This window comes from Simochromis diagramma, unplaced genomic scaffold (genome assembly GCF_900408965.1).
Source record: "Simochromis diagramma unplaced genomic scaffold, fSimDia1.1 OVJJ01000024.1, whole genome shotgun sequence".
Taxonomy (NCBI): domain Eukaryota; kingdom Metazoa; phylum Chordata; class Actinopteri; order Cichliformes; family Cichlidae; genus Simochromis; species Simochromis diagramma.
This window is the reverse complement of record NW_024387332.1, coordinates 2,616,738-2,631,744: the sequence shown is the minus strand read 5'-3', so window position 1 is coordinate 2,631,744 and position 15,007 is coordinate 2,616,738. Positions and strand designations below refer to the sequence as shown.

Here is a 15,007-nt window from a genome sequence, read left to right as displayed (position 1 = left end):
TGGGTTCACAGTTAAAGATGTTTTTGGTGCCTGACACAAAGTGTGGAAAAGCCACCAGATTAGATTTACTGCAAAGTGCGATGGCTTGCAAATAAGAATCATTTACAACAAGACAATTAGGTTAAGATATAGATTACTATTCTCATTTCTTTACATAGCACCCGCAGTAGTAAAAACATTGGTAATAGATATGACCGGCTATAGGGCTGCTCTACTCTGATTGGTTATTGTCATCCAGCCATAGCAATTCTTTTACCCTGAGCCTTTTTTCCATACCTGCACAATTTAATCTGAAAACAACAGACAGTTTATTTATTTTGTTTTATTTTTCTTTCCCTTTTTTACTTTAGTGAAACTAAAAACAGGATTAGTTTTGTTATGTGATTTCCATTTAGATCAGGAGTCTCAAACTTAAATGAGCTGTGGGCCATTGCTGTGGCCATCTCACCGGAGGCCCACTTTAGTTTTCAAGTAGTACAAAACAAACAAAAAAACACCCACAAATATTTACCAAAATGCCGTGTTTTGTTTGTTTGTTTTAGATTTGAACTATTGTATAAGAAGACAAAACTGCGAACGCAGATTTAAACTAACTGAAGCCTTTCATCGAACGACCAAATAAACACACTGGTCCTCTCTTTCTGTCCTCACACGTGGCAGCACGTCTGTTATCATTTTGTTCATATTTAACCAAATCAAACTGCAGACATTATTGTTTATTTGTGACTCTGTCAGTGGACTAACACAGCCGATCCCTCAGCATGTTTGTGCTCTCTGCTCATATCGTCTCCATATTCAATCATTTTTGGCTTTTTAAAGAACTTATTTTAACATAACTCTGGACAACAAACAAAAAAAGTCACTTCAAGGGACAAACTGCATTATATTTCTTCACGTCGATGTATGGGCCGCAAGTAGGGGTGACGCGGGCTGCAAGTGGCCCCTGGGCCGCAAGTTTGACACCCCTGATTTAGATAGGTAAAAAAAAAAAAATCCACATAAAGGGGTAGATGTGAACCTTCCCCTACCCTAAACTGATAACTGGAGACTTGGTGGACATTAAAAGCTTAAAATTAATTTGTTTTTGTTTTGCTGCATCTAATCTCAGTAAACATCCTCAGTTTGACTGTCTACAGTAATATTTTAAAGCACTCATTCTGGCGTATCTCTTTGAGAGGTGACTGTGACGTGCACGCATGCTGTTGCAGCATGATTAAATCTTTAAGTAAAGTAGCACTGACTGGAGGGATAAGTAGGGCCAGTATGTGAGGGCTAACAGCTGGGTGGAGAGTGGCTTTTAATCCTGCTGGGTTTAACATCATGAGTGAACAACAACAATCTTCCTCCAGCCACTGAATCATCTTTTCATTTCCAAAGATTTACAGGCAGAAATTAAAAAATGGAGGTCAGAGGTCAATAAAAACATGCTGATGCTTGTGCTGCTTATAAAAACACAGTGAAAAGATAAAGTTGTATTAATTAAATTTGCATTTGAAATAAAGACGGTATGCACAGTATTACTTCATTAAAACAACAAAGTTAGAACTCTGCCAGTGTTTGCACAGATCAGGATGAAAGTGCGCGAAAGTATAGACAGTTTTGCTTTTTTAGCACAAATTAGTCAATAATTATCATTTAGGGGTGAAAGTTAAGAAATTCTTCACTGTCAACGGGAAACATGAGAGCTAATTAGGTAACGTGAGCTAATGTTGAGCCATTGCTTGTTTTCTTTAGTGTCAGTGACCTTAGTGATCTAGAGCAGTAGTGATAACCTAATGTGGACAGCCGAAGCCGAAAACTAAAGGAGAGAATAACTATAATATAAATGGTTTAAGATTTTCTTTCAAAAAAATGACCAGTTGCATTCCCATGTGTGCATTTAAAAAGTTTTTGAGTACAGTGATGTGGTCAGTGTGATGATGGACAAAATCCACAGTCCGTTTTGTGGAAACAATGCATTCTTAGGCTCACGTGAGGCTTTAACACGTGCATTTAGTGAAGGGAAAGGGGTCATTTTCAGAGTTACAGTCTTTTTAGCAGAAAATACAGTCTACTTTTTAGTTGACAGGGAAACAGGAAATGTTGCACTGAAATAACTGTATATTATGACGGAACAAATTTGTCTTAGCAGTAAAGCCTCATATTAGCTATAATTGAATGTTACATTTTTACACAAAGAGAGGATGAGGGAACTTTACCATTCGTAAGAAGCAGACGCAAATAGTTTTCTCCCAAAAAAGAAAAACAGGTCTGCTGATACTGTTGAAGAGATGTATACCTTCTGAGCTTCTCTGCCATCTATCATTGGTCGTTTCAGCCTAAAGCTATTGGCCTTCAAATACCGATATTGGTCAAAGCCTGCCCTGATAAACCCAAAGCTCCTCCTAACCTTCTGCCATGCTCTTATCATCCAGAAAAGCCACACCAGTCAAAACCTTTGATCTGCCTGGCTCACTTGCTATCAGGAAGCAGACGGCTATGTACTCCTGTATTGCTCCCTTCCTGATTTCTTAGTTTTTTGCGTGTTTGTCACACTTCATATAAAAAATAAAATACAACATTTTTTGGTAATCTGAAAACATTTAAGTGTGACAAATTTGCAAAAACCTAAAGTACGCTGCATGTTTGTTGTGTGCGTCTGTGTGCATGTGTGGTTGAGTGTGCATGTGCATCCTGAGGCCTGGCAGATCTCAGCTCCGCTGTAGGCCAGTGACAGGTGCTAATGCTGAGGCGAGAGGTTACACGAGCCTCCGTTCTCCCTGCTCTGATAACACTGAGCAAAAGCATACAATCAGACACACACACACGGCGGCTTAGCTTCCTGATAACTTCACTTCAGCAGCGGCTTGTGTGTTTATGCGTGTTGTACCGATGGATCGTTTTGCACAGATTCTCCCGAAGCTCCCCCGAGCCTTACTTTAAAACCTTTGTAAAAGCCTGTGTTTTGCAATAGAGGTGAGATGTTATTATGCTTTGCACATTGCTGGATTTGATGCTGGATAACTGGGTTGTGAGTGTGTCTTTGTAAAGGCTGAATTGAATTTTGTAGTTGTAAAGAGCTTAGTGTTGCAGAGCAAAGTGTGCCTCATTGCTTCTAAAGATACAACTCACTAAAATCACCAGCTGACCATGGGATTGCCAAACGGTTACGCTTTCATTAGATCATTTTTTCCTAAGATGTTCACACAAGTCTGGTGGCTTTATGGGGTCAATGATGATAACGTGATATGAATTTTAATCTTTGGTTGCACTTCTTTCAATTGAGTGTAACAAATTGTGGCATTAGCAGGTAAACAAACAATTGATTGAATTTATTTACCCTCTCCAGAAGCTGCTTGTGTTAACATATCGGTCTTATCTAGTAGCCTCGTTTTCATATTTACCAGTGATCGTCTATCTATATCCATCTGTTTCTTCTGTACTTGAAGCCTGGACGCACGGATTGGATGTTAATCTTTCCAAGAAAACAAAGATCTCTTCTGTCCTGGTCTTCACTTTTTCCTTTGATCCCATCCTGTCTGTGTCTCATTGGGGTTTTCCTGATACCCACAAGACCACTAAGAAACCTCCCTGTATGTGTCCACTTGTCTAAATCAGAGTGTGTAGAAGAAGTGTGAAGCAGCATTCATCTTTTTAGATTTGTTCAGCAAATTTATTAACCCAAAGGATTTCTTTGTGTTAATATTGAACAGACAAAGGTCAGGGGTATTTCAAGTCACGAAGCCTTTAGTGTCATGAGTTCTCTAAATTTCACGCAGATTTCTCCAAGGAGCTCATTAAAGTTTCACTTAATTTACTGAACTTATTTTATTAATCCTCTGAGGCGAATGTAATGATCTAGTGCTGAACTAGAAGAAGAAATGTGAATTTACAGCATGATTGTACAAAGTTCCCTGTGTTTCTTGTGTGGGGTGTTTTGATTTTTTTTTAACTCAGTAACATTTTAGATGTTTTTTTTGTCAAAAACAAAAAATGTGCAATAACTCCTTTAAAAAATGAGATACCAATATTTATTTATACTGTAGCAGTTGCTGGAATCAGGGATTGTGTAAAATGGCAGGATCTGTGTAAGCACTGATCATATGGTGTGTGTGTGTGTGTGTGTGTGTGTGTGTTACCAGTTCAACATTTGGACAGACTTTGGGTGGATGAACTGTTATGCACTAAAGTTTGTAGAAGCTGTGATGAAGCTTGACAAAGCGATTTGTTGGAGTCTCCACGTGGCCTTAACAGATACTAAGCTCAGACCAAAAGTCTAACCTGCCACCACCAACACATTTCTTATGTATGTGACTGATTCAAAGCTCAGCAGTTAGGAAGTTCACTTTCTACCTGTTAAAATAAATATCAATCTCGTTCAGTTTTTTAGGTAATTTTGGTCCTCTGTAGCTCGAAAGGACAGTGGAAAAACTGCAAAACTGAATAGATCTTCATGTCTTTTAAATCCTGTTTGAGGGGCAGTACAGCTGGAGTTCATGTTGTCATTTATAGCCATCTCTAGTAATTTCTGTAGTGCTCTTTGTAGGGTAGTCTTAAATTATTTTCCCACCTCATTGTGGCTTTACAAAATCCTTAGTTCAGCTTTAAAAAAAACCCCAAATACAGTTATTAGAGGGATTTAAACATAGAGAACATTTTCTGTTATGAGGTGCGAACATGCTTTTTGATTCTGTAAATCTCTGAGATTGCCTCACTTTTGGAGGGAGCCCCAAGTGGCCATTAGAGGAACTGCAGTGACACTTTTACGTGAACTTGATTTTTCAGCCCTTGAAGTTGCTGCGTTTCTCGTCTTTATGCTGAGTATCCAAGTTCATCCTCTAGATGCACTTTTTGTTTAATCCCTGAATGTTTCACTACTCGAATGTTCATTTCACCACTCGCGCACGATTTTGAACCAGCAAACAGTCACAATGATAATATGAAGCTAGTTAGACTCAGAGATTTTTTCACACTCCTGTCTGTAACATATTTCTGGGCATCAAGAACGAGAGAGATGCGGATATGCAGTACTGATGATGATGATAAGCTGACTTTGAAGCCAGGAGGTCATGTGTTTGTTTTGTTTGTTAGCATGATGAGTCGCCGGAGCACCTTACCAACACCACTGCTAAATCTTCCCTTATCACCTCTGCTTGCAGGCATGATGACCTAGTCAAATGAACACACTAATAGAATAAAACAGTTGTTTGACTGCCTGCATGCCTGCTTGCTTGGCTGCCTGCGTTGTCACACACACACACACACACACACACACACACACACACACACACACACACACACACACACACACACACACACACACACACAGAGCAAGTTGCAGACTCTCTGGCTCCAAACTGCAAGATCTCTCTGATTGCAGAAAATACAACAGACAGAAAGGAGAAAGATTAAGATGCAGCACCGGCCTGTGTGAATTTGGTTTGACAGGCATGAAGATTGTGTTGTACTTACAAGTTTCTGTGTGTGTGACTCAAAAGCAGCTGATCTACAGGGTTAACACAGATTCATTTATGTTGGCTGTAGGACGGATATGTGAGTGATATACCTGAAAATGGCAACATGTTTTAATATTTTCATTTGCAGTAGAGCTGCAGTATTTTCACGATTAGATTTTGTTTTTAAAATGTATATATTAAAGGAGAAAAGATAATATAATACATAGATTTGACACAACGAAGCATTCGTACATAATTATACTGAAAGAACAAAGGTGGACTGTGCTTTAAATTGGCTTGTATGTTTCCCTAATCCCAAATATTGTGCATCTGCTGATGCAAGTCTGATTCGATGTTTCTTTTTATGACATCTTATTACATTACAGAAATAAATACAGCTTTAAAATGTCACGATGGGGCCGGATCCCCATTGTGCTTATCAGCTCAGAACATCTCCAAATTACATTACACAACTGGCACAGCTGTTATTGTTCTATCTTCTAATCTATTTGGTAATCAAGCGAATCTTAACTCCGCGTTTGTCTGCGCGTTTGTTTGCAGGGCCATTTGATGGACGTGGCGTAACCCTGCTGGAGGTATGCGGGAGCTGGCCAGAGAGCTTTGGCGTGCCACGGCACAATGTTGGCTCAGCAGATGCGAGCGACGAAGGCCTGCGAGAGAGACTGGCTGACGCCATGTCCGAGTCCCCCTCTAGGGATATCGTAGGCTCTGCCACAGGTAAGCGAAGGATGAACAACACACGAAAACACAGCTGCACACACAGGATCGTGTATCAGCATTAATTCGTTTTCTGTTTTCTGTTTAATTGTCACCTTAGGTTAAATGTTGCCACAAGAACAATGTGTTACTGCTGTCCATTTAACATAAACGGGAATTATTTATATTGTTTGAAAATAAAAAGGTAAAAATCAGAATAAAAGCAGGATTATGACATTTAGTGTGCCTACCAGTCAGAACAGCTGAGGAAGTGATGCTTAAATAGCTGGAAGCAGTTATCCTCATCATGTCTGACTAACACTAAGAAAAGTTCAGTGTTTTAAGTGTGTCCTAAAACACTAAGATCCCATCTCAAATAGTCATTTTCCTGTTTCTGTAGGTTTTTTAGTGTTATTTTGTATCTTGTTAGCAGAATGTAAAATAGACTTTCTTAGAATATTTCTAAAAATCAGCAGTCTGAGTTTAAAACAGTCAAAATCCAGTAAACACACTGTGATGAGCAGGCAGAAATTGACATATTTCTTATCACTGAGATTCTTTATGATTCTGAGCATTGCAATTTTACGTGATTTTGTAGAAATCCATATTTGCATGCACCAAAAATGATCATCTGGGTGTTTTCCTTTCTTTTGTTTTGCTCATGGTATTTACCTCATTAGAGATGTTTTCAGTGCAGCTAAGTGTTTGTTATGTAGCCTGACTTCCAGCATACAGTGCTTCTCAGGTCAAGGTCCAGAAATTGATTACCTCAAAGCTTGTAGGATGTTCTGCTTGTCTGAATGTGTGTACGAGGTTATGGCATATCAGCACACGACCAGCTTTAGTTTGTGGCTTCCTGTGTGTATGTGTGTGTGTGTGTGTGTGTGTGTGTGTGTGTATGTGTGTGTGTGTGTGTGTGTGTGTGTGTGTGCGCGCAGCAGACATGCTGTTGGCCCTGACAGTCCAAATGGTTAACTCATTTAGGAAGCGACAGCGTGCTCAACCCCCCCCCACACACACCCAACCCCCCCACCCTTTAAGTGAACAAGAGCTCCTTTGACTTAAATGTGTGTGGGGGGGAGGGGGTGCAGAGGGTTTTGGGGTAAGGGAGTGCGATGGTCACAAGGCCCTAATGGATTTAGCATCGACTATCAACCCCCAGCCCACCCCACCCCTCCCAAACATCCCTGGCCATATCCAACCAAGTCCACCCCCGTCCTCCCACTCCGTTCAGACTTAACCTCATTTGTAGCATCTCTCTCTCTCTCTCTCTCTCTCTTCTCATCACTCTTTTTTACTGACCCCACCTCCACTACCACCACTCTCCCCCATCTCCCTCTCTGAGTCTCTTCATTAGATTAGATGCCGGAGACTCGTGGACACTACTAGTCAGTCGCTTCGTGTTCCCCCTGGTATTCTCTCCCGACCACCTCTGTTCCCCTCCACTCCCCCTAATGCAACACAAAATTCATTACTGATCACATTACATCAAAATACGCCCGCGACGTATACACACACTCTCCCTTTCCTGCGCCTTCGGCCACGATGAAGACATCATCCACAGGGAATGCGATGAACTTGCTGGTTCCTCCATCCATCCATTCATAGAGACGGAGAGGCTTCAGACTCTGTAGGCTAATCTAATAGCGCAGCACTTCTACATTGTAACATATGGGAAATGTTCTTGTTTGTACTATAAGGAGGAGAGAGCCCGGGATGGCCACAAGTTGTGGTTTCACAGGGAAGTAAAAGGAACCTGGCTCTGACGATGCCATCTATCTTGGTTAGTGTGCAGTGTGTTTGATAACCTGTTTATTGAACAAGTGGTCGGTATTGACACAAGCTATACATGAAAAGCTTAAAGGAATAGTTCACCATGGTTCCAAAAGCAACATTCACTATTTTCTGACTTTTTTCATCTATCTTTGATTTTAACATGCGGAGGTTTAGAATCATTTTTAATATTTTTTCTATTATTCTTAAAGATTTTTTTAATGAGCACTTTTTATTGAAACTCTTGTACTGAAAAAGATATATTTGTTCCTTTGAAATCTGCCCTGTCACTGACTCTGAAAGCTCATTATGACCTTTCCTATGCCACGCCCACACTGTCGTTACAGGCATTTATATACCAATGTGAAAAGCAACCAGAATTGTAACTAAAATGTAATTTTAGAATGTAAATTCTTTTAATTGTTTCCATTGTTTAAAGTAGCTCATGAATATTGTCTAATGTTCTTTTGTTGGGAAAGTTCACAATAATCAGACAAGAAGGTGAATTTAGTTTTATTTTGCCTGTACAGACTGTAGAAGTCAGATTCCATATCAGCTGCGTGAATATTATTCCCGAGTATAATTTAAAACAAAACAAACAGCAGGTATACTCACCTATATGTGTGCCTGACACCAGAACTTCTCAATGATCATATATTAATTCGAGACGAGCTCACTATAGTGAGACCACCAGGTCTGCCTTTCTTTATTCTTTGTGACATTGTTTCAAGAAATGTTAAAAAGCGCTCTTAGCCCTGATTTAGAAGATCTGAGTCCTGTGCCTGTCCATGTCTATTGTGTGTCTATAGTGTGTGTGTGGGGGGGTGCACGTGCATGTGTGTCAGTCTGAGGGTTAGATGAGCAGCAGCAGATGGTATCTTGCACAGAGAATCCATTTACTTGGGACCTGTGGCCCCAGTGCTTAGACACCGAGTGGCTAACATAGACCTTGAACATGAGTGCAAACACACTCTCACCTCACCTGCACGTGTGGCACATGTTTCTGCACAATTGCTGAGTGAAATTTTTACAAACTTTTCCATCCTGTATGCACAACCAGTCAACACATTATGTGTTATTATTTATGCTTCCCACTGATGTTTATTACAGTTTTGTTCCCGTCTTTGAAAACTGTTTGCTCCCTGATAATCTACTGAAGTATATTTGGATCGGTGTACGGCCACAAACGATGGTGTTTCCTTTCCGCATGTCTCCTCACACACACACACACACACACACACACACACACACACACACACACACACACACACACACACACACACACACACACACTCAGAGGGTCTCAGGGCTGGAATGCTTGCTGATGTAACAAATCACCATCTCTCTGACATTCTTCTCGAGAACACACACACACAAACACACACATACACTTTCGCAGATTCACAGGGAAAACAAAGCCTCCAGTCAGTGTAATAGGGCTCTCACGCTAATGCCGAGACCCAGCGTCGCCAGCTCAGAGGGCAGGTGACACTCACACAGAGAGATGGATGGATGGACAGAGGGAGAGAGAGAAGAGAAGATGAAGAAGAGGAGGGGAGAGAGTCACTGACGACTAAAACACACTGGGACTGAAATTAGATTTGGCTCCAATGATATAATGTTGCTAATTAGATTTGTCTTATTGGTGCCTGCCCAACATAAATTCCATTGAAGCCATATGGACAGTGGACTACTGCTAAACACAACCTGGTGTATCTCAGCTGAGAGCAGGAACAATGGCACATGTTGTGTTCATTTGCTCACATCATGTTATTATGCGGTACACAATATTTTTAAGTGGTGGAGTATTTTCATCTCGTCTCCATCGTTGGTGTCCAGTGCTCGTAGCTGTTGTGTCACTTGCTGTGCATCAGAGTTTTCCAAGGAAAGAGATCCCAGTTCCATGTTTACAGCAGGAGATCAAAACAGTCCCATAATGAGTTGAATCAGTGAGGTGTCATGGTAAACAGCCTTTGACTAGAGCTAAATAAAGGTTAGCATTTCAAATTTGGAGCTGTGACTTGCTTCTGGGCCATTGTTTTATTACTTCGTTTAATATGGGGCCATAAAACGTGCATAAAACAACATGAACTGCTGTGATGACATTTTTGCTTTCATCGTGCCTTTGGTGGATGGGTATTTCAGGCTCAGTACTAGCAGTTTTGATAAGAACAAAATAGTTCAAATACAGAATGCTGTATGTAGAAATAAAAGCCACGTGTACATATAGTGCTCTGTCTCTGCTCTGTTTGGGCAAATCGACAGAATGTTGCCAATACATGCAACATATTTTGAATCAATGCAGGTTAATAGTTTTATTATATTGATTCCCAATCCAGGGGCAGCAATGATTACTTGATCAAACACTTGCAATAACCGCTAACAGGCTTTAAAGAAAGTATATTATTCTGAAGAATGCTCTTATTCTGAAACTCAGCCTGAACTGATGCTCTTTACAATTCAATTGAATTGAAACATTGTACTTCAACAAACCACATCAATTTTCAAAATTTATCACCATCTACATACTTACAAGACTTTGTGACAGCCTGTTTACAGTCAGTTCATAAAAGTACATTCAGTTTTAGCATCATTTTCTGTCAATTAAAATTCATATAATGCTTGATGTCCAGCTCAAATCAAGCACGTCACTTTCAGCTTTGTTTATCTGATACCTGATCTGATGTCAAGACGTTCTCTGAGTGATGAGCACAAGATAGAGCACTAACTCTTTATGACTCACATAATCATCATAGCACAGAGCGGTGTAACCAATAGCCAAATATCATTGAACATTATTTGTTTTTCATGTTACTTTGCTACAGACTGTGTGTTGAGTTCACCCTGTTTGATTGATGAGGGAAGGGTCCAGGGGACCACCCACACCCTGCAGGTCAAATGTAACCCTGTTTGTTGGAGCCCAGCTCAAAGAAACTGGGAGTAACAACAATAATAATAATAATGATAATAATAATGATAATAATAGCAAAAGTGTCTGAACAGCCCAGAACCCAGCTGGCTCTTTCAAAGCCCGACTCAACACAAATATTTAGGGGAGCCTTATCAACACAAAAAGGCTGAGTGCACTTCCTTATGTGTGTGTGTGTGTGTGTGTTTCTGTGTAAATGGTTGAGTGTTAGTGTATGCATGAATTTTAACTACCCTTTCCACATGTTTATTTTTAAGCGGTATGTGCGAATGTACTCTTGTGTGTGCGAATGTGTATACTAAATGTATATACAAGTAGGTTAGTGAGTGCCTTTACTTTTTTTTTAGTTATATACTCTTCACATACATGCATTAGCAGGAAAACAGTCTATAATTTTCTCTGTAGTGTATGCACATGTTTGCAATTACTTGAATTTGCATGTACACATGTGTGCATTCTATATGTTTTTGCACGTGTGTGTGTGTGTGTGTGTGTGTGTCCCATGTGACTCTGTCCAGGTGACTGGCCTGCTGTACCTCTAAAAATGTTATTATTTATGAACTTGCAGGCAGTGATCCAAACAGTCACCCTGACTTAATAATTGGCAATTTGCTGGTTGGAGCCTCGACTGTAGGCCTCTGGCTGGGTGACACACTGTATGTAGGCTTTGGGAGAGTTCCACTGAACCTCTGATGTTATCACTTCAGAGAAAACATTGGCTCATGCGCTGCTTTGTATGTGTTTGAAAAAATCTCTAAAAGATAAAGAAAGTTTGAAGTAGGAAATGTCTGTTGATGTATTTACTCGGTGAAGATTGAGGGTTTCCTCTCTAACAAAGGAACTGTGTGTATGTTTGCTGGAACATATGGGAGCATGTTTGTTTTAGCACTTGTAACTATCTTAAAGAGATGGCACCTTGCTGCTTATCTCTCTCACCCCATTTACTAATCAATATTACACTAGACAGCATTGCACTGTAATAGCATGCTCTTTTTCCATTTGGACCATTTGATGAATGTGCACTGTATATTACAATAACCTATCAAAAATAATGCTTTCTTGTTCTAATGCCACTGGCAACTGCCAAGAGCCTGTAATCTCCTGTATGCATCTAACTGGTGTTGGGCCCTTGACTGGAAAAATGTAATACATTACTCATTACTCTTACTCATTTCTAAAGCAGCATAATTGCTTTGGTTATTAGTCCCTGTGGGCAATAATTGGTTGATGGGCCCATTATTTTTCTGTTACATTTTCAGATTTGGATCTTGTCTTCAAAACACTGAGAAAAATGTCTCCTGGTTAAAGTGTACCTCTGTGTAACGATGAGAAAACTGCTGCTGTCATCTCTGCAGTTTAAATGATGAGCTGTTCCCCAACAGAAGGTCTGTGCAGGGAAAGAGTCCTACAGCTTCCCAGAAGCTACTGACATGAAAGTAGCTTTTTTAAAAATTCTGCGCTCAAACAACGGCACTTTTGACAGCCTGGACTGGAGATGGCAGCTGCAAATCGTTATGCAAGAGTGTTGCTACTCTTCAGATATCTTTTATATGGGTCTCGCCTCTATTGCAGTTGCAGATACTTTTGCACAATCCAAAGTTGGAGCTTCTCATTCAGATGTAGTGTTTTGAATAAAACCAGACTTCTTTCAGAAGAGATTATTGCCTGTTTAGCTTTACATTCACCACCTTATCTCGTTAGCATGCTAGTTTCTCTCATTATTGTCATTATATGTTATTAATCAGGGCAACTGCCCCAGCAGACTGGAGCTTCCTTTAAATGGGAAATGACTTTGTAGTGATACAGTGAACTGACAGCTGCATAATTATTGGTTTTAAACTAGAATTGCTGTGTGCAATATACCAACATTCAAGTCTATACACAGGGACAATCAAGGCTTTGCCAACCAGGTTCACACGTAACCTCACACTCACCATGACACCCACCTTCTTAGGGAGAAAAATAAACCCCCAGTGCACTGTTATTTGTACAGTATTTTGCTAGTTGTACTGACCACTCAAAGCACTTACGAGTACATTTATACACTGCTTTATTGTATTATCTGCTTCATATTTGATGCAAACTCCACACAGAAAGGCCCCGGGCAGGCTTTGAACCAAGAGCCGGCTTCCTATGAGGCAACAGCACTAACCGTTGTGCCGTGGCTCTGTGGCGGAGCAGTGGTTAGCGGTGGAGTGGTTCAAAAAAAATATAATGCTTTTACTATTAATTAGGACCTGTTCTGAGGTCAGTGTGACCTCCAAGGGCTTTATATCACATATGATAGCCACTTAGCAGCTAAAATCTAAGTCTGCTGTGATTTTATTTTGGGAATGCACGCCTTTATGTAGACGTGATAGTGTCTTTGAAAGTAAACGTACAAGGACAACAAAACAAAAACGTTTGCTTATAAGTAAAACCAGTGTTGACAGCACTATATTTAGAGGTTGTGTGAAAAATAATGCAAACACTCCAGCAAATTCAAAATAATTCTGGGACTATAATTCCAACATAGAATAATATTGTCACAGTTAAAAGGAACATGTTTTCAGATTATCAGACACATTCAGGGAAAGGTTAGAAGACACTACTGGAAGTGAAAATGGCAGGTTGAGACCACAAAGGAGCGCTTAAGTTGTAAATTTTAGTGTGACGTCACCAAAGTTCATACGCACCGAGCAGGTTTGTTCCGACTGTGAATGACATGACTTGGAGACAAAGTATCTGATCTGTGTCTGCTCTTCAAGCTTGAAGTCATGCAAACAAGCTGCACAGGAAAAAAAATAGGTTAATCTTTTGAAATAATTTTTTGTGTAAAAATGAATAGCCTCTTTTTGCAATTATATATAAATCATTCAATAGAAAACCTCATTAATTGGGCTATTACGGAAACATGGAAACTAAACTGCACGCCTGTTCAGACAGCAGTGTGATTTAATGGTCGCACAATACATCCTGTATTTGAATTGGCTGCGTACTCCTTTCACACAAAGCCATGTTATTATCCTGCCGACTGACTGGTTTCTTTGCTATTCAGCCTTGTTTTAGTACACTGATACCCATCATAAGAACAACAATATACAGGAATGAGTGGAGGATTTGCGGGTTGCTCAGGCTCGGAGGTCCTTCTTTTCCTATCAATCAGTCCAGACGTCTGCTGGCTTCAGTACTAAACATACATAAATAACCATACAGTAACACACACGCCAACGAGAGCAACATGCAAGCAAGCTTTGACCATAATCTGCTTCGGCTTCTAGTACCATCATGCCCGCCTTGTCACAGATATATCAGTTATATTTGGTCTAAATTTGTTTATTGGTAATGTGAAAATTCTCGTCTAAGCGTCAGTGGTGCTTTTTTTTGAGAAATGTTTTGTTTTTCCCAAAGAATCTTGTACATGAGCAACTATGTTAGAATGAAATACAGTCACAGTGGGAAGAAAACAAGGCTTTGATTCTGACTAGATATTTAATGCTAGCTTTTGTTTCAGTCATTACCAAAGATTCCACACAAAAAGTAGTTTCACATAGTGCTTCGTGATGCATCAGTGTTATTCATTGATATACCTTTTTCAGATTTGTTTCATGCAGAGGCATAGTGAAAAAATTATCTGATCATTGTCAGGTCCTAAAATGAGATAACTCACATAAGACATGATAGCACGTGACATTATTTATTTAACAAAAACAAAGATACACTGGACTTTGCAACACTTTGATTCTTTTGTTTTCCAGAGGTTTTGTTCTAGATTCTGTGCAGTGCATTGTGGCCAGGCATCTTCACTTCGGCCTCGTCCTTTCGAAGGACATTGTTAAAGAAATCTTGTGTTTTGGTTGGATCCATCTTTGCAAACCTAAGCTGCGCTGCCTTGTTCTTGTTAGAGAGAAGACGTCCTCTCCTGGTACACTTCAATCTGTCAGAGTTTGCCACTTGTGAATGATTTTTCTCAAGTTAAAATCAAATAGAGCTTTTTGGATAGGGCCTTATAACCTTCATAGGTTAACTGGAAACTACAGATCTCTCTAAGATCAATGGTGATGTCTTCAATGCTCTAGATCTCCAAACTGCAAAAGCCTTTGCTTTCACAGAGGTCAGCACATTTGTTGATGATCAGTTAATCAACTCTATTTGGAAATCAGTACACCAGAGT

General features: G+C 40.0%; 1 protein-coding gene across 2 annotated transcripts in view; it reads left to right on the top strand.

Annotated features, from left to right (window-relative positions):
• Nucleotides 1-15,007, top strand: part of bcas3 (BCAS3 microtubule associated cell migration factor) — a 323,554-nt gene that overhangs the window by 288,553 nt on the left and 19,994 nt on the right. For both annotated transcript variants that reach the window (XM_040006481.1, XM_040006480.1), the window contains one exon: nucleotides 5,997-6,173. In XM_040006481.1, the coding sequence (XP_039862415.1) occupies nucleotides 5,997-6,173 (177 nt within the window). The remainder of the gene's footprint in view (nucleotides 1-5,996; nucleotides 6,174-15,007) is intronic.